General features: G+C 37.7%; 1 protein-coding gene across 7 annotated transcripts in view; it reads left to right on the forward strand.

Annotated features, from left to right (window-relative positions):
• DENND4A (DENN domain containing 4A) overlaps window positions 1-25,814 on the forward strand; it is a 152,246-nt gene that overhangs the window by 23,930 nt on the left and 102,502 nt on the right. For 6 of the 7 annotated variants that reach the window (XM_069098265.1, XM_069098268.1, XM_069098267.1 and 3 more), the window contains exons 2-3: window positions 4,207-4,291; window positions 22,887-23,219. In XM_069098265.1, coding sequence (XP_068954366.1) covers window positions 22,909-23,219 — 311 coding nt within the window. In that variant the 5' untranslated portion in view covers window positions 4,207-4,291; window positions 22,887-22,908. Of the gene's footprint in view, window positions 1-4,206; window positions 4,292-20,647; window positions 20,725-22,886; window positions 23,220-25,814 lie in introns of all 7 variants that reach the window. The other variant, XM_069098266.1, reaches the window with a different exon arrangement.

The raw sequence follows: 25,814 nt of genomic DNA on the forward strand, positions 1-25,814 counted from the left end.
CTTCCTTCCTTCCTTCCTTCCTTCCTTCCTTCCTTCCTTCCTCCCTCTCTCTCTCTCTTTCTGCCTTTTTGGAGGGTGGAAGGCAGGACAATTGGGGTTAAGTGACTTGCCCAAGGTCACACAGCTAGTAAGTGTGATCAGGTGTCTAAGGCAGGATTTGGACTCAGGTTCTACTGACTCCAGGGCCAGTGCCCTATTCACTGCATCACCTAGCTACCCCCAACAGTTTTTTCTTATGGGAGACAGCTTACATTCTCTTCTCTTTTTTCATTCTTTTGATTTTGTTTTTAGTGTTCCTTGCTGTGTTTTAGAATTGTTGAGCTCATGACAGAGAAGAGATACTCTAACTCTTCAGAGTATCTGTTGTAGGTTTGGAGTTTTTTTTTTTTGGTTCATTACTTGAGTAAGGTTTACCATTTTCTCTTCTAAATTTCATTTACCTTTCAGTTATTTCCTCCAAAACATTTATCTCATACTTCATTTCTGCTAGGCATTCTTGAAGTCCTTGTGAATTTTTTTTTCCTTTGAAGCCTCTGCCTGCATTGTTACAGAGTTACTCATTCTTTTTAGGCCAGCTTTTTTTTTTTTTTGCATCTCTAGAGCTATAATTATTTTTAATATTGATTGGGCTTTTGATTTACTCATCTCTCCGGCTTTAGTTCCTGAACTGGGAATTTGTACCAGGGCCAGATTTGACCCCTTGTTGTACTTTGGGGTGAGGTGGTCAGCCTTACTTGCTCTCTCCCTGTGTTCCTGTGCTCCTGTGCATCTGATCTCTAACTCTTTTCTCCATCCCATCCCACCTCCACCAGGCCTCCCTGAATATTTGAGGTCCAAAGTACTGGATCTTCAAGGTTTTCTTTGGCTTCTCAGACAGAGTATAGTTACTTTCCTTGGGGGCCTTGAACATAGCTTCCAAAAATGCTATGCATTTTCTGATCACCCTACCTAGAACTTTTATCTAGAAACCCTCCATTCTTGGATTCTTCATTCTCTGAACACAGTCTTGTATAACATATTACTGGGAGACTGTTGGCTTATTAGTTTGTATTGGTGTTGGCTTTGCTGGCTCCCTTTCTTAATGCTCTTTTTGTATATGTATGTATATTATGTATATGTATGTAATGACTTTTTGTGTAGTTCTGGAGCGAAAGAAATCACCAATTTTTCATTGGAATTATTGATCATTATTCTATTTGGTGCAAATTTCAGGGTTTTGCTGTATGTAGTAGGTATAGGGAAAAGGATGATCTGCCTCTATTCAGGAAGTCATTTTTGTCTGGAAGCTGAGGCCTTTCCTTATCCCTTCCCCCATTTACTGGAACCTTCTCTCTCCTCCACTTCCCCTTCCCCTAATCATCTTATATTTATGTGAACTACGTGTACTCTGGCCACACTCTCTCAGGACCAAGGTTATTACATCAGAGTTCTCAGATACCCTGAAGAGTTAGAGTACTATACGGGGACATCAGTCCCCTCTTCTCTTCTCAGGCCTTTACTGATTGAATTACCCCTATTTTAGGGAGTCAGTGAATAGTGTCTCAGTTCCATTTAGCTACTTAAAATCAAATGCTTTTATAAAGAGATGATATAGCAATGCTATAGCAAGAACAAATCTACAAATGTTTCCCCCCAAAACCTCAGGAACATAATACTCCAAACCATCTAGGTTTGGGAAGAGAAAGAGATTAGACTCAACACTTAGCTTATGTAGCCTACATAGCAGAGGTCCCACTAAGTTCTTGTCTAAAGGTGGCATTGCTCTTGGATGATGAGTCCTTCTGCTGAGCTGGAGTCCTGAAGGTCATTCCCAGCCATTGTTCCTTGATTCTCAGGGCATTAATTCTGGGCTACCAGTAGTACTTGGCTTCGATTCCTTGTGGTTCATGTTCTTGATTCAGATCCAAAGACTATACTTCCCTCACCCAGAACAGAAAACAGACAGGCAAGCAGGCTAAGGAAGCCCCATTTCTTTAGGGGAGTAGGACATAAGACTTTAGAGGGGGAAGGCCCCATGACCCTTTCCCTTGCAGCAAGCAGAGTTTCTCTACCAGACACCATTATCCACCCCCCCCCCCCCCCCCCCCCCCCCCCCAGTATATGGCTAAACACAGTCAGGTGAAGAGAGCTGCCAGAAGCTGACTTGTGTCTTTGTGAAGATGCTGACAGTTCTAGCTACACATGCAATGAAAAAGGCTGCTCCTAACTGGCCCACAGGAGCTGTAGCATGTACCAGTCTCTCCAAGACACTTGTTATCTTCCTAGTGTCTTCAATGTAGAAAAATACCACCTACTCCCTACCATCTTCCATGGGATCAGCCAGTCCCCCATACATATGAATTTATTTGGTATATACTTTGTCTCTGAAAAAATGTGAGATCCTCAATGGCAGGGGCCATTTCTTTTTTTTTTTTCTCTGTATCCCCAGAGTATAGCACAGTGCCTGGCAAATAGTAAGTCCTGAGTAAATATTTGATGGTTGATTTAATTTTGGACCTTTTTGGGCCCACACTTTAAGCCTCTCCCATTTAATAGGACCTTCTAGAATTTGTGTTTGACTGGAATTAGCTTTCAGGAATTCAGCATCACAACACTAGAATTAGACAAGAGAATAGAATTTTAGTGGAAAGTCTAATAATATATTAAAATTTTTTATTCACCTCATTTGTCATTTATTTGTATCATGAAGATAGTGACAGATTAAGTCCAGTTGTTTATGCCAACTTTATGCTTTAAAAAAATCTCTTTAAAAATATATGTACTTCCTCTCAGAAAATTGTCATATCATATCAGATGTATATATACTTTATATTTTTGAATGTCCTCACATGAGTACTTTCCCCCTTTTTTTGTAGAGGGTATGGTATAATCTCTTACTCTTCTGGTCAATGACTTTTTTTTTCTCTTCCCACTAATTGGCTTTTAAAAATTATATATTTAATGGGTGAAAGTTGCCCTTGGTTGAAGTTTGGGTTTCATATGAGATATTATGTGTTAAAATGTTTTCATTTTCAAAATATAAATGTATAAATAATAATGCCACACATTTATATAATGTTTTTAAGATACAAAACATTTGCATATACATTAGTCAAGTCAGCAAGTAATTATGAAGTGCTTACTACATGCTTAGAACTGTTTTAAGTACTGGAAATACCAAGAAGGCAAAATTATGGTCCCTGCCCTTGAGGAGCTCATATTCCAGTGGGAGAGACAACATGCAAAAAGTTGTACATACAAGATGATTATAGTGGAAGGTAAATGGAAAGTACCTTTTAGAGAGGAGTGGGATGAGGAGACCAGGAAAGGCCTCCTATTGAAGGTGGGATATGAACTGAGCTTGTAAGAAGCCAGGAAAACCAGGAGGCAGAGGTGAGGAGGGAAAGCATTCTAGGAATGGCAGACAGCCAAAGTAAAGACAGGGAGTAGGGAAGTGTTTGTGGAATAGAAGAAGATCAGTGTCACTGGATCAGAGTAGGTTGAGGGAAATAAAATAAAACAAGACTGGAAATGTAGGAAAGGGCAGGGTTATAAAAGGTTTTAAAAGTCAAACAGAGGATTTTATATTTGATCCTACAGGTAATAGGGAACCATTGTACTTTATTGAGTAGGAGAGAGTGACATGGACAGACCTGAACTTTATGAGATTTTTTCTCATTGGATTCTTCCAAAAATAACCCTCTGAAGGATGAATTTGAGGGTATATTATTACACCCATTTTCTAGTGGAAAAAAACTCAATAAGATCAAATCATAAGCTTTTTTTTTTTTTCTAAAAAGAAATTGGGGTTAAGTAACTTGCCCAAAGTTACACGGTCAGTTATTTTGTGTGGGTGTTAAGTATGTGAGGCTGGAACTGATACTGGGTCCTCCCGACTCCAGGACCGGCACTCTTACTCACTACACCACCTAGCCATCCCAGATCATAAGCTTTAATGGCAAAGCTAGAGCTGGTATTCTGACTCTAAGTACATTGTTCTTTTTGCTATATCATGTGTCTTCCCTAGTTAAAGCCACATTTACAGTGTCATTTTAAATAAATATCATCATTATTTTCAACATTTTGACTATATAGTAAAAATATTTTTTCTTCACATTTATTAACAAAGAAATTAGTGATTGTAAATTTGATAAGCTCTCTAGTATGCAACCTTTAAACATGTTCATTCTTGGCAAGACTTCATTTAAACTTTATTATTCTTTTCAGATCAGAATTCTTCAAGGTCTGGAGGCTATAGCATTCTGAAGTTAGCATCAGGTAACACTTAAGAGACAGAGACCTTCAGCGATATGTAAGTGTTTTCCTATTTTTGTTTTAGATTGTTTCTATTAAGTGTCTTTTTTATATTCATAATGAATTACAGTGAAATTTCAATTAACTAGTTCCTTCAAATAGCTATAAAAGGAAAGCACATCTGCCACTGTATTTTCATAAAATATTAGAATGTGATAAGAAAATAAACTGATTTATTTAAAAATAATTGCTGAGGTACTTGGGGGGGTCCGTATATATTCAATCAAACTTCTTAGAAGCATCATAGTTATAATGATTATATATTCTAAATGAAAAATCAGGTTATTTGACCAAAGAGAATTGTTTTAAAGAACTTATTAAAAAAAAGAAGGAACTCTGGGCTGAGAATCAGAAAACCTGGATTCTAAATTAGCTCTTCCATTAAATAGCTGAATGACTTTGAACAAGTCCTTTAACTTTTCTGAATCTCAGTTTCCTCATTTGTAAAATAAGGAACTTGTGTTGTCTCTGTCACAGGGTTATTGTGGAAAAGGGCTTTATAAACATAAAAGTAACTTATAAATGTGAGCTATTCATTTGTCTATTTAGCCTCTCTATATCCAAATTTTTACCTCTGTAAAATGAGAGGACTGGACTAGATATTTTCTTAGGTCTTTCCCAGCTTAAAATTTTAATTCTCTTGTCCAAGACTTACACCAAGGTTATATAATCTTTCACAAATGAGAGGGCAAATGTTCTACAGCAAGGAAGGCTTGAATCAAAAATATCTCTTCATCTTCACCAGTTAGAGATTCATTGGCTTAATAAGTTCTTCCTTAAAATAGGAATAACCTCAGGGAAGTTTAAGCCCAACTGTCATTCATATCATAATTTGAATAACTTTATTCAGATAATTAGGCTCTTTTCTTTTCCAGCACCTAAATTGAGATTATGACCCTTACAGAATGAGAGTTAGAGGTGCCAAGAAAATGAATGGTACCCAAGAAAATGGCATGGGTATGTCATTGAAGCAAGGAGTTTTAGATTGCCACAGGGCAGGTGAAAGGTACCAAAGAGAGGCTTCTATTTTGCAATTTTGCCAAGGGCCTTATTGGACAATATTATTTTTAGACTCCTTAAATTTTATTAGGCTTCTAAAAATCATCTATTTCCTTTGCTTATACTATACCGTCAGAATTCATGCCAATGCATGAATACATATATATGTGTATGTGTATATATACACATATGTAGTAATTTATGTTTATAGTAACTATTCTAAATCATTTCTGAAAGATTCAGTTGTTATTGTTAACTTTTATTGTTTTTAATGAAGAAAAAGAAAGCAAATTAGTAATACATTCCTGGAGAGATTTTTAGCAATAGTCAAAATTAATTATTTTCTGGATAAACCAGAAATTTCGATGAACCTATTACATACCCCATTTCATAAGTAATGCAGTTAAGTTTTTTCTTTATAAGCATTAGTTTTTTCTTTAATTTATAAGCATTAATTTCATTTTGTAGACAGTAGGCATATACAAAATAGATGCAAGATCATTTGAGGAAGAAGGCACAAGTTAACTGAAGGATCAGGAAAGGCTTCATTTTAAAGGTGACATTTGAGCTGAGCCTCAGGGGAAAAAAAGGAATTCTAAGAGGTAGTTGTGAAGAGGGCATGCATTTCAGCAATGGGAGACAGCCAGTACAAGGGCATAATAATGGAAGATGGAATATTGTGTGTGATGGCCAGCTTGACCAGGCAGTTGAGTATGTGAAGAGTAACCAATGAATCAATAAGTATTTATTAAGCCAGGCACTGTGCTAAGTGCTAGAAAGAAAAAGGAAGTAAAATAAGGTCTCTGCCCTCATGGAGTTTACATTCTAATGGGAAAGAGTAAGTAAATGGGTACATACACACACTACAATTAGGTACAGTGCTTATAGAATAGATGAAAGATCAATCTTAGAAGGCAAGCAGGGTTCTAGCAACTGTGGGAACCATGAAGAATCTCCTACAGAAGATGGTGTTTGATATGAGCCTTGAAGTTAGTCAGTCAATAACATTTTTAAAGCAACTTCATCAACATAATGCCAGACACTATGGTAAGGGCTGTAGATACAGAGAAGGGCAAAAGACAGTGCCCATCCTCAAGGAGCTCACAGTCTAATGGGGGAGAGACAGCATGCAAACCACTGTGTAAAAACAAGCTATTTAACAGGATAAATAGGAAATAATCAACAGAGGGAAGGTACTTTAAGAGAATTAAGAGAAAGGCTTTCTGTAGAAGGTAGGATTTTAGTTGAGACTTCAGACAAGCCAGGAGGCAGAGATGAGGAGGAAAGATCATTCCATGCATGAGGGACAGTCAGTAAAAATGCCCAGAGTTGGGAAATGGAGCGTTTGTTTGAGGAACAGCAAGGATGCCATTGTCAATGGATCATGTGACAGATATGAGGTATTAGAAGACTGGAAAGGTGCTGGGGAGAAGATTATGAGGGATTTTGAATGCTAAACAAGGAAATTTATATTTGATCCTAGAGATGATAGGGATCCACTAAAGTTCATGGGGAGAGGGAGAAGGTGACATAATTGGACCTGAACTTTAGGAGACTAATGTTATCAGCTAAATGGAGGACAAATTGGAGTTTCCCAGAAACCTAGAGGGAAGAGAGTAAAAAGGAGAAAGAGGGTGATCAACCATGTAATAGTGTGAGTAAGAGATTAGTGGCCAAAAATGAGACAGAATGGAGGCAGTATGGAGTTGAATTCTTGATAGTGGAGTTTTGTTTGATATCATAAGGAAATCAGGAGAGCTGGAATAGTTTCTTGAACTGGAAAGTGATGTAATTAGGACAGGAAGTTCATTAACTTTATTAAGATGAATTGGAGTAGGGAAGAATTGAACTAGTGGTTGTTAATATACTGTTATTCCTGATCCCATCTTATTTTTTTCAATGGTCAAATTCTCCATGAAATCACTATTTGAATTCATCACTGTTCATTTTTCTGGACAGATTATTTTTTCTGATCATCACTTGTTTTATAGGGTTAGAGACTGGATCTAAAGTTTGTTGGGGTAGGCAGCTCTCTCTAATACAAGTCAGCAGCTTTTTTGTAAATTAATAATCTTTAAGAGTTGCCTGGGGCTCTGAAGGGGTAACTTGAGTCAAAGTATCAGAGGCAGGACTTGAAACCAGATCCTACTGGTTCTGTGGCCTACTCTCTAGCCATCAGACCACACTGCCTCCCTTCCTGTTTTTGGTTGTTCTTTATGTTGGAGGAAGCTTTATACTTTCTTTAATATCTCTTCTCTTGTCTTTTCTTATGATCTGACCTGAGGAGCAAATGCTTAACTGAGGGGGTTGGGGGAAGGGAGAGCCTGTAAACAGAAGAATTCTTGGATAGTTATAGAAACAGGAAACAGAAATCCGTTTTTATTGTTTCTATTAGTTGAAGCCACAAGCTCCTGCAAGTAACCCCTCAGTCTTATTTTGATAAGCTATACAGAGATATTTCATTCCTCCCTCTGGTTTTTCTGGTCTTATGGAAATTGGATGTAAGTTTCAGATGAACACTAACTAAGCCAGTATCAGAAATTTTAAGAGGCTATTTAGTCACATCTGTCACTTAAACGTTCTTCTTTGAAAACTCTACTCCAATTGAGCAAAAAGGATTTGTAAAGGGGACTCCTTCCCTCCCACCACTGGTTCAACGCAGTATATTTCTGCTCCTTATCCTAAGTTTTTTATGGTTTTATACTACTTTAATCATTTGGAAAGTTCTTGAATCAAATTCTTGTTTTTAGAAACCCAAAATTGTTTGGATAGCTTATGCTTTAGTGCAGAGGTCATTTCTATGACGTATTGAATTAAAGCCAAATTTTTGTACATGACTTGAAATGGTTTTCCCACAATACTTTCCAAAGAGCCTAAAGTGAACAATTGTGCTGTTTTAGGCACATGGTACATTTGTGGTAATCACATTTTTAGCCCCTTCTCTGGGCTATGAGGGGTGCTATAAACCACTATTTTGTTCACTTGGAATTACTGGCAGTGTTTGTTAATTGTGTATTTCCAAAGTAGAAGTTTTCAGTACTCTATGCCTTGTCATCTTGAATGATGCTTATGCCTTAAAATTTAAAACAGAAACATTCGTAAGAAGCAAATTGTTTAAGTAAAAAAAAAAAAATAGGTGTATGCTTTGAGCATCAGAATGCTCTTGAGAGAAATGAGTAGGATTCAGAGCTTGAAAAAAATTATAATGCTGCCAACTAGTATTCTTGGCATTGTGTGTTTTGTCAACTCTTAACTTTGTGGTATTGGTTTTTCTTCACGGAGACAAGACAATAGAAGTTGAATGATACAATTTGCTTCTCTGCCAATGAATATGAAATGTATTATTGTTATTTTAAGTGCCTATTATGGCTTTTAAAATATTACATAATAAAAATCAGTTACATATGTTATCCTTAGTGATAATTTGGAGCATTCAGTTGTAAACTAAAGTTAATCAAACGAGTATACTATGAAATTACTATCTGAAAGTTGAAGAGTGTCTAGACGGAGAAGACAACCAGGGTGATGAAAGGTCTTGAATCTATGTCATATGATGATTGGTTGAAAGAAATGGAAATATTTAGCCTGGAAGAGAGAAGGCTTAATGGGGAACATGATAAATGTCTTCAGGTATTTGAAAGGTTGTCATATGGAAGAAGTTCCACAGAACATGTTCTGCCTAGCCCTAGAAGTCAAATCAACAAGCATTTAATAAGAGCTTGTGATGTTTCAGGCACTGTGCAAAGCTCTGGAGACACAAAGAAAGGCAAGAAACACTCCCTGCCTTTAATAAGAAAGTTAGAAAGAAGGAAGGTTTTTGGGCAATGGTAATCAGCTCAGTTTGGGCATGTTGAGTTTTAAGACGTCTACAATATATCCAGTTCAAGCTGCCCAATAGGGTAGTTGGAGACAGTATATCTAGTATACTAGAAAACCTAGTAATTTTTGCTAAAGTTTGTTTCAATTCTTCTAAATCATTCACTTTAAAGTATAATTCCTCATTTTCAGTTTCTATGCTGGTAGCTTCCAAAAAACCACTTAGTAATACCATTTGAAAATAAATTTTAATCTTTACATGATTATACATGCATAACATATCACTTTATTAACCTTGTCAGGGAGCCAGGAGAGAAGAGAGAGAGAGGGATAATTGGAACTCAGAACTTTAAAAAATGAATATTAAAAATTGTTTTTATACATAATAAAATAAAATTTAAGTATTGAGATTTTTTTCCTCTTTTCAGAGATGGCTGGAAAGCTATAGTGTATATGCCATTCATTGATAGTTTAATAGTAAACCTAGGCTAAGGAATATTAAGTCAGAGTTTAAGTTTTAAAAATTTCTTATATCTTTGTAAAAAAATTTTAAACAATTTTTAATTAATTTTTTTGGGGGTGGGGGGAAGGCAGGACAATTGGGGTTAAGTGACTTGCCCAAGGTCACACAACTAGTAAGTGTTAAGTGTCTGAAGCCAGATTTGAACTCAGGTTCTCCTGACTCCAGGGTCAGTGCTCTTTTCACTGTGCCACCTAACAGTCCACAAATTTCTTATATCTTGATAATTATGATAGAAAAATATGTTTTCAGTTTACATGTGCATGATACCGTCCAAGGTGCTATAGCAAAGTTTTAAACTAACATAGACCCTACCTACATAATCAAACAGAACCTTGACATGGACATGTGGTTGAAGCAAGCATAGCTATAAAGCAGAGAGCATGTAAAAATAGAACCTTGAAGAATGAGTGTTTGACCATAGTGGGTATTCTACAGTATGCATCATTGCCATAGTGGAGATGGTCTGACACCCGAGTCATCTGAGCCAGCGTGCTCCAAGAATAATCTTCATTTGTTTTGTAGGGTAAGATTGACCTGTTATGCTGGACCACATGCTGCTGATTCTTTAGAACTTTGAGAATTGTGCTGTTGTGATGAAAAGCAGCACTATATCTTTGGATATAATTATTATTAGGGCCTAAGGATAATTCACATTTATATATGTTTGTATTATATTTATTTATATTCCTCAAAATAACCGTGAAGTTGATGGTGCAGATGTTGTTTCCTCATAACAACATAGGGACAATTTAATTTAGATTTAACATAGACATGTCAGTTCTATTTAGTATAATAAATGAAATAATAGCATACATCTTGAAAAAATTATTGGAGCCTTTTGTCAATGATACTGGTAAGTTCTCTCACCTGACTGACCCTTGTTTGAGTTGACTATCACTTTTCAACTGACCTGCCATACTCATTTATGGATTCCTTTAGAATTTATTTTTGCAAGAAGGGTGGAGAATAGGTGGGAGGGGACTGGACTTGTGACGTCATCTGTATAGGTAGCTCCCAGTGAGAAAGCTACCTCCACCAAGGAAGCTCCAGCAATTTATCATTTTAGAGAGTTGTCTGGAACACTGAGAGGTTAAGTGACTGCTTTTTGTCATACAACCGTATATTAGAGGTGAAACTTGAACCTACAACATCCTGACTCTGAAGCTAGCCCCCTATGCACTTTGCTGCCTTTTTGAACAAGGTAACTCAGGGAATACTATGAATTCCAGAATTCCTGCTGGGGGGATGTGTGTGTCAGAACTCTCTCTGTGATCCTGGAGATATCTGTACTGGCACTGAAGAACACTTTCCTGTTCTACTACAGGTGATTCTCTTGACCACTCATTTGAATTACATAAGATTTAGAATTAGCAGGGAAGATAGGCTAGTCCAGCATCTTCATTTTACAGATGAGGAAAAGGAGATCCGAAGGTGTTAAATGGCTTACCTATTCTCATACAGGTAGCTAATTTTAAAGCTGGGGTTTAAACTCAGGTTTCTGAACTCAAGGCTCAGGTGAATGGATAAATAGTAATTATGAAAAAGATAGTGGGTTTTAGTGCCTGCAAACTCAGTATGACTCAGCAGTATGATGTGATAGCCAGAAAAACTAATGCAGTGTTGGGTTGCATTAAGAGGGGCAGTTTCCAGGAATAGGTGATAGTCCTATTGTACTCTGACTTAAGTCAGACCTCACCTGGAGTATTTCGTTCAATTTTGGGTGCCAAGGTTTAAAAGGGACATTGAATAAACTGGAGAGTGTCTAGGTGAGCACAACCAGGATGATGAAGGGTCTTGAGTCTATGCTACTATGATGGTTAGGTGAAAGACAAGGGGATATTTACCTGGGGGAGAGAAAGCTCAGTGGAAGATATGATAACTGTTGTCAAATATTTGAGAGGTTGTCACGTGGACGAGGTTCCATAGAACATATTCTGCTTAGCTTTAGAAGTCAAGTCAATAAACATTTAATAAGAATTTGTGATATTCTACGCGCTATGCTAAGCCCTGGAGGCACAAAGAAAGGCAAGAAACATTTCCTACTTTTTTTTTTTTTTTACAGATTGAAGCATACTTATTTATTTATTTTACTCCCATACCCCTTTCAACTTTTCCAGTAGATCTCTATGCCCCAGTGCCTGTATATCTTATTTCCCAATTACATGTAAAATAGTATTAATAATAGCATATATATATATATATTGGAATATTTGATTTTAAAACTTTGAATTCCAGATTCATTCCCTTCCTTCCTTGTCATCCACCCTTACTGGGAAGATAAGCAGTTCAGTATAGGTTGTACATGTGTGGCTAATGCAAAACAATAACATAGTAGATATATTGTAAAAGACTGACTATATTTCCCTCCCTCCTATCCCACCTCCCACTTGTTCTATTCTCTACTTTGATCCCATCCCTTTTCAAAAGTGGGTGCTTCCAACTTCCCTTCCCCCAGCCTGCCCTCCCTTCCATCATACCCCCTCTCATCCCCTTCCCCTCCTACTGTCCTGTGAGACACCCTGTTTAGTGTGTATTTCATTCCCTCCTCAAGCCAAATTCAATGGGAATAAGGTTGACCCATTCCCTTTTGCCTTCCTATTCTTCCCCTCCATTGTAACCATTTTCCCTTGCCTCTTCTGTATGAAATAGTTTACCCCAATCTGTCTCTCCCCATCTCCTCTCATTATATTCCTCTCTCACCTCTTAATTTCACCTTTTAAGTATCATCCCTTCCTGTTAAATCAGTCCTGTGCCCTCTATCTATGTATACCTGTAAACATATATACACACATTCACATATGTATTCATATGCCCATATACCCTCATGTATAGACATAGACATATTTCTATTCCCTTCAACTACTGAAAAAAGTTTCATAACTTACAATTATTGTTTTTCCATGTAGGAATGTTAATAGTTCAACTTTGATAAGTTCCTTATGATTTCTTTTCCCTGTTTACCTTCTCATGCTTCTCTTGCTTCTTGGATCTGAATGTCAAATTTTCTATTCAACTCTGGTTTTTTCAGCAAGAATGCTTGAAAGTCCTCTATTCCACTGAATGACCCTATTTTTCCCTGAAACATAATACTCAGTTTTGCTGGGTAGGTGACTCTTGGTTTTAATCCCAGCTCCTTTGCCCTCCGGAATATCATATTCCAAGCCCTTCGATCCGTCAGTGTAGAAGCTGCCAGATCCTGGGTTATCCTGATTGTGTTTCCACAATATTCAAATTGTTTCTTCCTGGCTGCTTGGAATATTCTCCCCTTAATCTGAGAATTCCAGAACCTGGCTATAATATTCCTAGGAGTTTACTTTTTGGAATCTTTTTCAGGAGGTGATGGGTGGATTCTTTCAACCTCTATTTTGCCCTCTGGTTCTAAAACATCAGAGCAGGTTTCTTTGAGAACTTCCTGGAGGATGATTTCTAGGTTCTTACTTTGATCATGGCTTTCAGGCAGTCCAATCATTTTTAAATGATCTCTCCTGGACCTATTTTCCAGGTCATTGGTTTTTCCCATGAGATATTTCACATTGCCTTCTATTCTTTCATTTGTTTGGATCTGTTTAACAGCATCTTGATTTCTCATAAAGTCATTAGCTTCCATTTGCTCCAATCTAATTCTGAAGCAATGACTCTCCTCAGTGAGCTTTTGAGATTCTTTTTCCATCTGGAAAATTTGGCTTTTTAAGGCATTCTTCTCCTCATTGCCTTTCTGAGCCTCCTTTGCCATTTGAGTCAGTCTGTTTTTTAAGGTGTTATTTTCTTCAGTCAGGCTGTTGACTCTCATTTCATAATTTTCTTGCATTGTTCTCATTTTTCTTCCCAATTTTTCCTCCACTTCTCTTATCTGCTTCTTAAGGTCCTCTATGGCCTGTAACCAGATTGTATTTTCCTTTGAAGCTTTTGGTGTAGGAGTTCTGACTTCACTGTCTTCCTCCTGTTCCATGCTTTGCTCCTTTTTGTCCCCAAAATAGGAGTGTAATGTTGGAATCTTCTGTCTCCTTTGTTTCCTTTGCCTGGTCATGTTGCTCCTCAGTCACTTGACTCCTGGGCTTTTTACCACAGTAGGACTCTGCCACCAGACAGGGGAGCTTTCGTCCCAAACGCTGGGGTTTTCTCAGCTGCCAGAGGTATTAGATGCGTGACCTCTCTGAGGCATCCACACACTCTGGCAAGCTGGACACACACCCTAGGACCTCCACCCTAGACTGCAATCCAGATCCAAGAAGGTTAATGCAAGAGCGATTACCCCTCAGACTGGTGCTTGGTCCCCCTACACTCTGCAGGCCAGGAGCTGAAGCCGCCATGTGGTGCTGGCTGGCTGTGCTGGCGTCTGTTGGGGGGGGGGGGGGGGGCCAAAAGCCACTCACTCCCACTTATTGGGTCCCAAAGTCCAGACTGCACTGACCTCTCACTTTGTCCTTCGCATCTATGTGTTGATAATTCTGGAAACGGCCACAGCTGCTGCTGATCTGGAGTCCCTCCGGCTGGCTGCTGGTCAGGCCCACCCTGGGCTCGGCTCCCAGAGCGCTGTGCTGGCCGATTCCTCCTGGAATCCTCCTGGCTGTCCTCAGCCAGAGGTTAGCTTCTCTGTGTCATTTTGTGGGTTCTGCAGCTCCAAAGTTTGTTTAGAGTCCCCTTTTTACATGGATTGAGGAAGGTGGAAGCAGAGCAGCAGGGAGGTCCTGCTTCTACTCTGCCATCTTGGCTCGACCCCCCCCCCCCACACACACATTTCCTACTTTTAATAAGAAAGTTAGGAAGAGGGAAGTATTTTTGGTAAAAGATCAGCTCAGTTTGGGGCATGTTGAATTTAAGATGTCTATAAGACATCCATTTTGAGCTGCTCAGTAGACAGTTGGCAATGTGCAACTAGATTTCTAGAAGGAGGTTAGGCCTGGATAAGTAGATATAAAAATCATTTGCATATACATGATAATTGAATCCAGGAGAAATAAAAAACTCATCAATCAAAGTAATATAGCAGGAAAAGAGAAGAGGGCCCAAGACAGAGCTTTGGGGGATATACACGGTTAGTGGGCATAACTTGGATCCAGCAAGAAGAGATGGAATAGTGGTCACACACATAGAAAGACAAAAAGAAGAGGGTGGTGCCATGAAAACCTAGAGATAAGAGAGTATCAAGGGAAAGAGGGCAGTTGACAGTGTCAAAGGCTGCAAAGAAGTCAGGAAGAATAAGAATTGAGAAAAGACCATTATTTTGTTGTTGTTCAGTTGTATTTAACTCTTTGTGACGCCATGAATCACAGCATGCCAGGCTCTTCTGTCGTCCATATCTCTCAAAGTATGTCCGAGTTCATGTTCATCATTTCCATGATACTATCTGTCCATCTCTTCCTCTGTCATCCCCTTTTGCCTTCAGTCTTGTCCAACATCAGGGTCTTTTCCAGTGAGTCCTGTCTTCCCATCATGTGGCCAAAGTATATAAGCTTCAGTTTCATTCTTTGACCTTCCAGTGGATAGTCTGGATTCATTTCTTTACATGTTGACTGATTTGACCTCTTTGTTGTCCGGGGGCCTCTCAGAAGTCTTCTCCAGCACCACAATTTGAAAGCATTAATTCTGTGGTGCTCAGCTTTCCTTATAGTCCAACTCTAACAGCCTTCCATTGTTACTGGAAAAACCATAGTTTTGACTATATGAACCTTTGTTAGCAAGGTGATGTCTCTGCTTTTTAGTATGCTGTCCTGATTTGCCATAGTTTTCCTTCCAAGGAGAAAGCATTTTTAAATTTTATGACTGCAGTTGCTGTCTGCTGTGATCTTTGAGCCCAAGAACATAATATCTGACACTGCTTCCATCTCTTCTTCTATTTTCTAGAAAGTGATGGGACCAGTTGCCAAGATCTTAGTTTTTCTGATGTTGAGCTTCAAGGAGCCTTTACACTTTCCTCTTTCATCCTCATCAAGAGGCTTCTTAATTCCTTTTCACTTTCTGCCATCAGAGTGGTATCGTTGGCATGTCTGAGGTTATTGATATTTTTCTTGGTAACTTTAATTCTAGCTTTTGATTCATCCAGCCTGGCATTTCTCATGATGTACTCTGCATATAAGTTCCATAAATAAAGTAGCAATATACAGCCTTGGCATACTCCTTTTCCTGTCTTAAACCAATCAGTTGTTCCAACATTCATTTCTAACTGTTTTTTCTTGGCCTGCATACAGGTTCCTCAGGAGACAAGTAAGATGATCTGGTACTCCCATCTCTTTGAGGACTTGCCACATTTTATTGTAGTCTGCACAGTCAAAAACCTTAGTGTAGTCCATGAAGCAGAAGTAGATTTTTGGGGGAACTCCCTTACTTTCTCCATAATCCACTGAATATTGGTAATTTGGTCTCTTGTTCCTCTGTCTCTTTGAAAACCAGCCTGCTCTTCTAAAAGACTCATGATGGAAAATGCTGTCCACATCCAGAGAAAGAATTATGGAGTCTGAATGCAGATCAAAGCATACTATTTTCACTTTGGGGGTTTTTTTGATGGGGTTTCCCTTTTGTTCAGTTTCTTCTTTCACAACATCTCTAATGTGGAAATATGTTTACATAATTGCACATGTATAACATCAAATTTCTTGCCATCTTGGGATGGGATATGGAAAGGAAGGAAGAAAAAAAATTTGAAACTCTAAATCTTATTTTAAAAATGAATGTTGAAAACTGTCTTTACATGTAATTGGAAAAAATAAACTACTATTTACCCAAAAGAAAAAAAAAACAGGAAAAAAAGAAAACCAGCCTGCTCTTTTGGTAATTGTTGGTTCACATATTACTGAGCCCTAGCTTGCAGAATCTTAAGCGTAGCCTTGCAGGCATGTGAAAGGAGCACAATTATTCAGTAATTTGAACATTCCTTGGCAGTTTAGAGATAATTATTAATTTGGGGAAAGCCGTTTGAGTTCGGTGATAAGTTCAGAAGCCAGACTGTAGAGAGTTGAGAAGAGAATGAGAGGAAAGGGAGCGGAGACACTGGTTGCAGATAGCCTTCTCAAGGAGTTTAAATATGAAAGGGAGGAAAAGCAGTAGCTAGCAGCAATAAAGTGAGGATTTTTTTTTGAGTATGAGGTGACATAGATGTGTTGATAGGAAGTAGAGGAGCCATTAGACAGGGAGATATTGAAGATTAGTGAGAGAGGGGCCAATCTGTTGGATAAGATGAGATGGAATGGGATCACTTGTGTATTTAGAGGAGGAGTTTGATATGGCAAGGAGAAGGGCCATCACATGTGAGACAGAAGTGGATGGTATAGTGGCAGACTGCATCTGAGTGATGTGAGATAAGGGGGAAGGGAGAAGAGGTAATTTTTAGCAAGTAGCCACATTTTTTTTTCAGTGAAATATGAGACAAAGTTCTCAGCCAAGAATGTTGAAGAGGAGGAACCATGGGAGGCTTGAGGGGGGATGAAAAGATTTGGAAAAGCAGTTATTTTAAGTGTGATAATGAATCTGTTAGGAAAATGTAAAAGGATTCTCCTGTCACAGTGAGATTATGTAACATAAATGTGTAGTCGACCCAGTATAGTTTCATGAGTTTTTTTGCCCCAGCTTCTTTTGGCAGCACGAGTAAGAGAAGACATCAGATGGTGTGAGTAAGCCAGGACTGAGCCTTGGCAGGCCTAGATCTTGTTAGGATAAGGGGGCAAGGAACTCAAGAAGAGAACAGTATCATGTTGAAATAGTTCATCATGGGGTCAGGATGGGAAAGGGAAGAGAGTTTAGTCAGTGAAAGGGAAAGGCCTGGGAAAGAGTTGAGTGGGGAATGAATTGAGGGTCATAATAAGGAAAAAGGACATCATTGGGGATTACAAGATAGAGAAGGAATTACAACAGATTGTGACCAGATATGGGAATTCCAGAATTTATGAACATGGAAGAGGAATACTTACGGTTAATAGTAAGATCAAAGGTATATAATCATCACTGTGTAACTAAGAAGGGGTGGCAGAGTAGCTCATGGGAAATGATGAAGTTTAGGAATTGGGAAGTTAAAGTGTTTAAGTGTCAGATATATGTGTGTGTGTATATATATACATATACATACATAATACACACACATATATATATATGTTAAATTTTCTTCGTATGAGGGCAGAAGTTGGGCAAGAGAGAAAGATTGTGATCCAGGCACTGAATTAATTGAACAAAGAATGAGGCTGTCCTAGAGGTTGGCAAATAACAGCTACCATAATCTTGATTATATAACAAATGTAGATTGAGTGAACCTCAAAAGAGGAGAGGTTTCTGAATGATGGTGATAGAAAGAAAGCTTGGAAGTAGCAATGGGGAGCAAAGTGTTCCAATTCTCTTACTTCAACCAGTGAGTCTCAGGTATGAGTGAAAGTATAGCCAGTGCTGGAAAGGGTGGGCAGGGGAAGCTTTCGTCATTAGGTGGGAGCTAGGTCTCATCAAGTGTAAGAAAATGGAAAGAGTGAGAAAGGAAAAGGTTTAAGATGGAAACAAGTTTGGTACCTATGCAGCAGGTATTCCAAAAAGCACAATGAAAGGGATGAATAGCTTTAGAATGGGACATTGAGGGAAAGTGGTTAGGTTAAGAGAAGAATGGGAATAAGGCAGTAGTCAATGGAGGACTCAAAATAGGATTGAACGATAGTTCAGAATCACTGGATTGGGGAGTGTATGAGGCAGTGACAGTTCAGTAATCATTTAGAAATGAGTTATAGAAGGTTATCATTAACCCTAGGGGTTTGGCCTCAGGATTCAGCGCTCCCAGGATGTCAGAGAGCAGTGAATGCCTGAAAAGGGAATGGGGAGATTGGTAGGCTCAGAAAATGTAATTGATATAGGTGGAGCTGTAGGAAGCTGCAGAGGGTGCTGAAAGCAGGGTGTGATATAATGATTGATTCAGGAGAGCTATGGGCTGAGACTTTGCCCTCCTTCTCTGGCGGGCAATTACTTCCAGAAGGCAGAACTAGGAGCAATTAGTAGAAGTTATAAAGAGGTAAATTTAGGCTTGATGCACAGAAAAACTTACTGCCCTAAAGTGGAATGGGCTTGAGGTCATGGGTTACCCCCCTTGGAAGACTTGGAAGTTTGAGTTGGCCTAGATGGCCCACTAAGGTCCCTTCCAGCTCTCAAATTCTGTGATTCTAAATCCAATGAACTTTCCATTATACCATCCGAAGTTTAGAATTCATCACAGTCATACAGCTTCTAGTAATTAGTTAGGGAGCACTTAGAACAAAAGTAGAGATATTGGGGATAGGTGGAATTTTTAGGAATGATATATAAGAATTGGATGAGCATTGCAACATGGTCTATTTGTGGCTTTTATTTTTGGTTTTTTTTTTTTTTAACAAAAGTGATCAGGGTGGCTAGGTGGCACAGTGAATAGAGTACCAGTACCAGTCCTGGAGTCAGAAGGACTTGAGTTCAAATCTGGCCTCAGACACTTAAACTTACTAGCCATGTGACCTTGGGCAAGACCCCAATTGCCCTGCCTTCTCCCTTCCAAAAAACAAAAAAAGAAGAACAAAAGTGATCCACAGATTCATAGAATCTTAGATTTAAAGCTGGAAGGGAAATTAGAAGGCCATCTAGGCTACCCTCACTTTACAGATGAGGAAACTAAGGCTCAGAGAGATTAAATGACTTTTCTAGAGTCACAGAGCTAGTAAATGTCTGAGGCAAGATTTGACCTTAAAATTTTCATGACTGCAAGTCTGTTTCCCTATCTTCTGTTAAATAGAAGCAAACTCCTGCTGGCCCATATGTTGATTTAGAAAACCACAAATTAACATTATCTATGTTTTATTCTGTTTTTGTTATTTTGTAATTTTGTTAATTTCACCAGTTATATTTTAAACTGGTTCCCTCTACATTTGGAGTTTTATCATTTGGTTCACAGGCCATGAATTTGACACCTCTGCATTATGCCATGGGTTTGTTTTTTTGGTTTGTGGTTTTTTGTTTTTTTTTTTTTTTTTGCAAAGCATTTGACAAAGTCTGTCCTGCTATCATTATAAATATAATAATCTGTGGGTGAGATAGTAGTACATTTGGTTTGAATAGCTGGACCCTAAGTAGTCACTAATGAATCAATGTCAGTTTGGAAGAAAATCTTTAGTGGAGTATTCCTAAGATCTGTTCTTATCTTTGTGCTGCTCAACAATGTTATTAATGACTTGAATTTAAACCATTGGAAGTTAAATTTATAGATGACAGGAAGCTGTAAAGGAGAGCTGACATTGTATAACTGAGTTAGGATCCAAACAGATCTTAGGCTGTAACAATTGGTTGAATCAAAGAAGATGAATTTTGATAGAGGAAAATATCAACTCCACATGAATTAATTTAATTTTGCAAGCATAATAAGGGGGAATTATGAATTGAAAACAATTTCTATGAAAACTGAATGGTTTTCTTGGAGTGCAAGCTCAGTATGAGTTAACACTGTGCCATAGTAGCCCAAAAAAAGCTGCCATTGTCTGCAACAGTCTTTCTTAAAACAAGGGAAAGAGTCCTATTATATTCTGCCTTAGTCAACTATATCTAATATACTAAGTTCAGTTCTGGGCACCAGATGAAGTACCTCGTTAAATGCTTTCCTAAAATTTTATTTCATCTATCTCTCTAATAATCCTGTCCAACTGGAAAAGAGGTTTGTCTGACATTATTTATAAAAATCTACTTTAGAATTTTCCATGGAATAAAAGTCAAGCACACTGGTCTATAGTTTACAAACTTCATTCTCTTCTGCTTTTTGACACTCGGGATAATTGTCTTTATTTGCTTTGGTGGTACCTCTGCAGTTCTTCATGATCTTTCAAAAACTAGAGACTGACTCTTTCAGTACTGTAGGATGTGTCTTAAATAGGTAACATGAACTCATCAAGAGCAGCCAGATGTGTGAAAAGAAAAGCAGTACTAAAGTTGGGCTGAGAAGCAGTCATGTAGGAGAAAAGGACCCTAGGAAAAAAGGGGATTGGATCCTTCTTGACAAACTATCTCATTCTAAAATACCTCCCCCACTACTTCCAGCCATCCAGGAGCAATTTGGCTTCAACTGGGACATTTCCTACAGTGAACAGTTTTCCATTCAGAAACTAACCAAAAAGGTATTTTTAAGTTTCACTAATATCTAATGGAAGTAGTAGTATATATGAAATAAGAAACAAATACACCTTAACATTATATTGAGTACATTAAATTATTACATTTTTAATGATTCTAAAGATTATATGTTAGTGAGCATTTCCAGTAAGACTGTATACATTTAAAATAAAGCAGGGACTTTGACTAATTGTATTTCTATAATATCTAGCCTCATGCCATTCAGATAGTGTTTAATCTTTTTGTGACTGATAGTAGCAACACTTTAGTTGTACAAAATATGTCTAATACCAAATACAAAATCCTACATACTTGAACAACTAAACATGCAGTATTTTTCATCATTTGAGGAGGAGAAAAAAAAAATCATAGGTCCATAAAGCTTGAAGGCTTAAAGTTAATCTAGTCCAATTCCTTCTTAAAGGTGGAAGAAACTCAGATCCTAAGATATATGAAATCTCTATAGTTTAGCCTTAGGGATGAGAGTTTCAGAACAGAGATCAACCTCCACATGTCCTCACCATTCCTTTCTTTACATTCTCTAGAGCAGGGATGACTTTATTTTCATTTTTGTATGCCCGGTGCTTAATACAGTTCCTCAATAAATGTTTAATTGAATTGAATCTTCAGAAATATATAGCTGCTGGCTGCTGTCTACTCAGTCCTTCCATGCAGTGGGCAAAGACGAATCAATTTGTGACAAAGGGGATTTTATTTTTAAAGAAACATTTGCAAGACTGTGTAAGGTTCAAATGTTATACTTTATCCTTGTTAGCTGTAGGAATTTTGAATGGCAATATCTCCCCTATTATTGCTGACAGTCATTAATATGGAATAAGACTTAATGAAAACTTGCTTAGCTTATTTATGTGCATGCTTTCTAGAACTTTTTACATAAAATTAATCAGGTAATTATGACTTTTGGGGCACCCACTAGGACAGAAGAATATAAGCTTTGAAAAAGGGTGGATGAATTTTTCTCATTAGATGATTAGCAGAGCCTTCTCAAAATGCAGGTATTTATTGCTCCCTTAGTAGTATCAATTTAGGAAGCAACTTTAAAATTATTAGTTACCAGTTAATAGTACCTCATACAGGGATTTTTTGCCTGTTAGAAATTATGCATAAGATCTACAAATCTCTAAAGAAAATTGTCTTGATACAGAAAATTCTCTACTGTTTTGTAGCAAACAGTGAAAATATTTACAAACTATTTCTGAAATAGAAATTCATTATGTCATAAATTAAGGTAACTCATTAGCCTTAAAGGAATCATAGAACTTCAGAATTGGAAGGTCCCTCTAGAGACTACTCCAGTCCAACTCTCTTTATGGTTCAAATAGTAAGTTCAAAGGGTAAGTTTTTATAAGGATGATATAAATAAGGGGATTCGCTATAAAATAGTATATAAAAATTCACTGTAAAGTTTTTGCTTGCAAGAATTTTAGTCTACTTAGGGTGAGAGAGGATAAAATGAAACTGGAAATGTGATTTTATTTTACAGGGCACTTTCTGCAGTGTCTAGTCAAAGAATTGCCTAGGGCATTGAGAGGTGATTTGCCTTGCCAAGATTCACAATACCAATGTGTGTCAGAAGGGGAGACCTGGATCTGACTCTGATACTAGCCTTTGGCTCACTATAGCTTGTGGCTTCACTATGTGCTGGGAAGGATATTAAATTTCCTTTCCCTTTGCACAGTGGAGATATAGAAGATGTGGCTATATTGCAATTTCTTCTAGTTGAAGACAAAAGAAGCTAAATGACGTTAGATAGCTGACATAAGAGAATTTTGCTGTTAAAGTATTGATAAATTATTATTATTATTAACTTAAATAAGTCATAGGCTTTTTTTTTTTTAAAGCAATCGGGGTTAAGTAACTTGCTCAACATTACACAGCCACTTATTTCTGGGTGTGGTGCTGAGTATCTGAGCCCAGATTAGATCCCCAGGTCATCCCGACACTGGAGCCGGTGCTCTTACTCGCTGAGCCACCTGGCCGCCCCTGAAGTCATAGGCTTTTAAAGGTGATATTCTTATGAAAATATAGAACCAATTTTTATTACTGAATTGTATCTATCTGCCATAATCTGCCCTTGTATTTACATAAGCCATTTAGATTTACCTGATGTTACAAAGAATTTTAGTCTCTCCTATTTTCTTTTCAGATGTATCCTTCTGTAATGGAAGATGATTGAAAACAAGGGACCTCGTGTGGCTGACTATTTTGTTGTAGCAGGGTTGACTGATATTTCAAAGCCTCTTGAAGAAGAAATTCACTTCAATGATGCATGTCATAAAATAGCTAAACCAAAAGAACCTATTACAGATGTGACAGTTATTATTAAATCTCTTGGTGAAGAAGTACCAAAGGGTTATACGTGTATAGATGTTACTCCAACTGGATTGTCAGCAGATCTCAATAATGGAAGCCTTGTTGGGCCACAGATCTACCTTTGTTATAGAAGAGGAAGAGATAAGCCTCCACTCACTGACCTAGGGTATGTGTTTTTTAAAAAGTATTATGGGCAGCATCAAAAATGCAAGTTGTAGAATTTAAGTATTTTATTCATTAATAGATGAACAGGTGGAAAAACTCTCACATATCATTTACTCTTCTTATGGCATTTTCTCCTTATTCATTGCCTTTTTCCCTTGTAGATAACCCCTGACATCATTTGTTATCATCCCTGGGTTAGAGAGTAAGCATCTGATTAGCTAATGTACACTAAGGTGTTAATGATTTAAATGGTTCTCTCTCCTATTTTAGAATTTTGAAAAGAAATACAGGCCAGTTGAATATGGTCTTGATTTAATAATAGTAGAATTTGAGATAACATTGGGGAAAATTTGTGGATAGGTATTTCAGTGCTGCCTTTGCTTTGAACTAGTGGTGAGCTTGTAAGTACTCTGAGGTAATCTTTGTATTAGTTGGGAAGTGAAGGGAAGCACAGTAATAGCTATCATTAACTACTAGAAAGGCTAGCTTGATAAATTATTAGCCTTATTTTATTTGGCCTCTAGGGAAGGCATAGTGGTTGATGAATATAACAAAGAACTTCCTCACAATTAGAACTGTACCAGAGTGGGATGGGCTGCATTGGGAGGACTGGAGTTCCCATCACAGATTTATTAACAGAAACTTTGTGTGTACTGAGATCTGGGCCTGGATATATATAGGCTGCACTAGATAATATTTATAGGTTATCTTCTAACTCTGAGATTCTCTTTTTCTCTTGACTAATCTTGCTCAATCTCTTGGACTCAAAGAATTTTTTTCCTAATACAAATTAAAATTTCCTTGGTTACTAAAGTTGGATGTGCATGTTTTCTCATATTTTAATGTTCAATGTTTTCTGAAGAAATGATAATGAATTAAAGCCCTCCTTAAGTTTATTCTTGCTTAATGACTCTCAGGTTTTATATCTTTTATGACAAAACAGTTAAGTTGAGTGATTATTTGTCTTTTTATTCTGTGATTTATGATTTGATTACAACTTTTAAAATAGTTTAAAAATGGCAGCTATTGCTGCTTTGTTATGTGTAAAATGTTAAACATTGAACAAGTATGTCTTTATTAAAGTAAATCAGTTATTCATATTCTTAAGACTTTGAAGAGCTTCAGACAGGTGGCCTTAGAACTTCGTGAGACTCTGCTTTCATTTTGTCCACTAAAGAGAATTCTATGATTCTCTTTTGTATGGCATACTTTTTCTTATTATTTACCTTTAGAGGAGAAGGCTACCCTCTTTTCTTTTAGGAATGAGCTATCTCCTTGCAACTCTGGAGAAGAATTTTTAGTTATAGAGTGCAAAAGTAGTGAAACTAGAGGAAATAAATTAATCAGTTGACAAATACGTGCAGAGCACTTAGTTTGGGGGTTTGGGCTGAGGGAGTGGATGCAAATAAATATGAAATATAGTTCATGCCTTTAAGCAGTTTACAATCTAGTTGGAGTAATAAGATGAGTACATGAAAGGTTATGTACCAATGTAAGAATTAAATAACATTGTTAGACAGTAGCCTAAGATGTCAACAGGCATATGGTTCTTCACCAGTTTAGTATTATGTCACATAGAGACAGCAGAGTATATTACAAAGAGCCTTGGATTAAGAATTAGGAATTTCATGTCTATTACTATTACTTCATCCGTCTGGGCCTCCGTTTTCCCATCTATACAATGAAGAAACTGGGCAAGGTGATCCTTGCCCTCATGTAATTAGGACAGGGATAAAATTACACAGAAGTATTTATGGATGCTTAGGTCCCAGGGGAAACTATTCTCCATCCCCTTCACTTCCTTTTATTTACAGGGTACCAAAAAATAAGTGGCTTTTCCAAAAGCATTATGCAGTCTACATCCATATACCATAGCCTAGAACTTTTTCTTTTGTTAATCAGTTGAATAGAGGAAGAGGAGATTCATCTTTTATCTTCCAACATTCTTATGTTTACTGGTTCTAGCTAGCTGAGCCATCAGCATCAGGCCAGATAGCAGTGGTAGAAGGGCCAATTAAAAATGCCCCTGGGGGCGGCCAAGTGGCTCAGCGAGTAAAAGCACAGGCTCCAGTGTTGGGATGACCTGGGGATCAAATCCGGGCTCAGATACTTAGCACCACACCCAGAAATAACTGGCCTTGTAACCTTGAACAAGTTACTTAGCCCCAATTGCTTTAAAAAAAAAAATGCCCCTGGCTCTCCTAATGTTTATCAACAATTCACCTAGTCAGAGACAGTGATGAAAAGAGGAAGGGGTTAGTTCAGGGTGGGGAACCTGTAGCCTTGAGGCTACATGTGACCCTCTAGGTCCTCAAGTACAGCCATTTGATTGAATCTGTACTACACAGTTAAGTTTCAAAAGGGCTACACTTGAGGACCTAGAGGGCCACATGTGAACTCGAGGCTGCAGGTTCCCCACCCCTTTTTTCCTTATATTAAATCTCATATTTTTGTGTTCCATTACCATTTCTGTATCTCTCTTAGTAGAAAATAACTGCATATTTCCTATTTCCTATATTTCCTACATATTTCCATTTCATGATTCTATTCTTATGATCACTACCTTTTAGTAACATTAATTAAAGTTTAATGTACA

The sequence above is a fragment of the Petaurus breviceps genome, unplaced genomic scaffold (genome assembly GCF_028583685.1).
Source record: "Petaurus breviceps papuanus isolate PSGF00001 unplaced genomic scaffold, PetGlider_PUasm1.0 37, whole genome shotgun sequence".
Classification (NCBI taxonomy): Eukaryota; Metazoa; Chordata; class Mammalia; order Diprotodontia; family Petauridae; genus Petaurus; species Petaurus breviceps.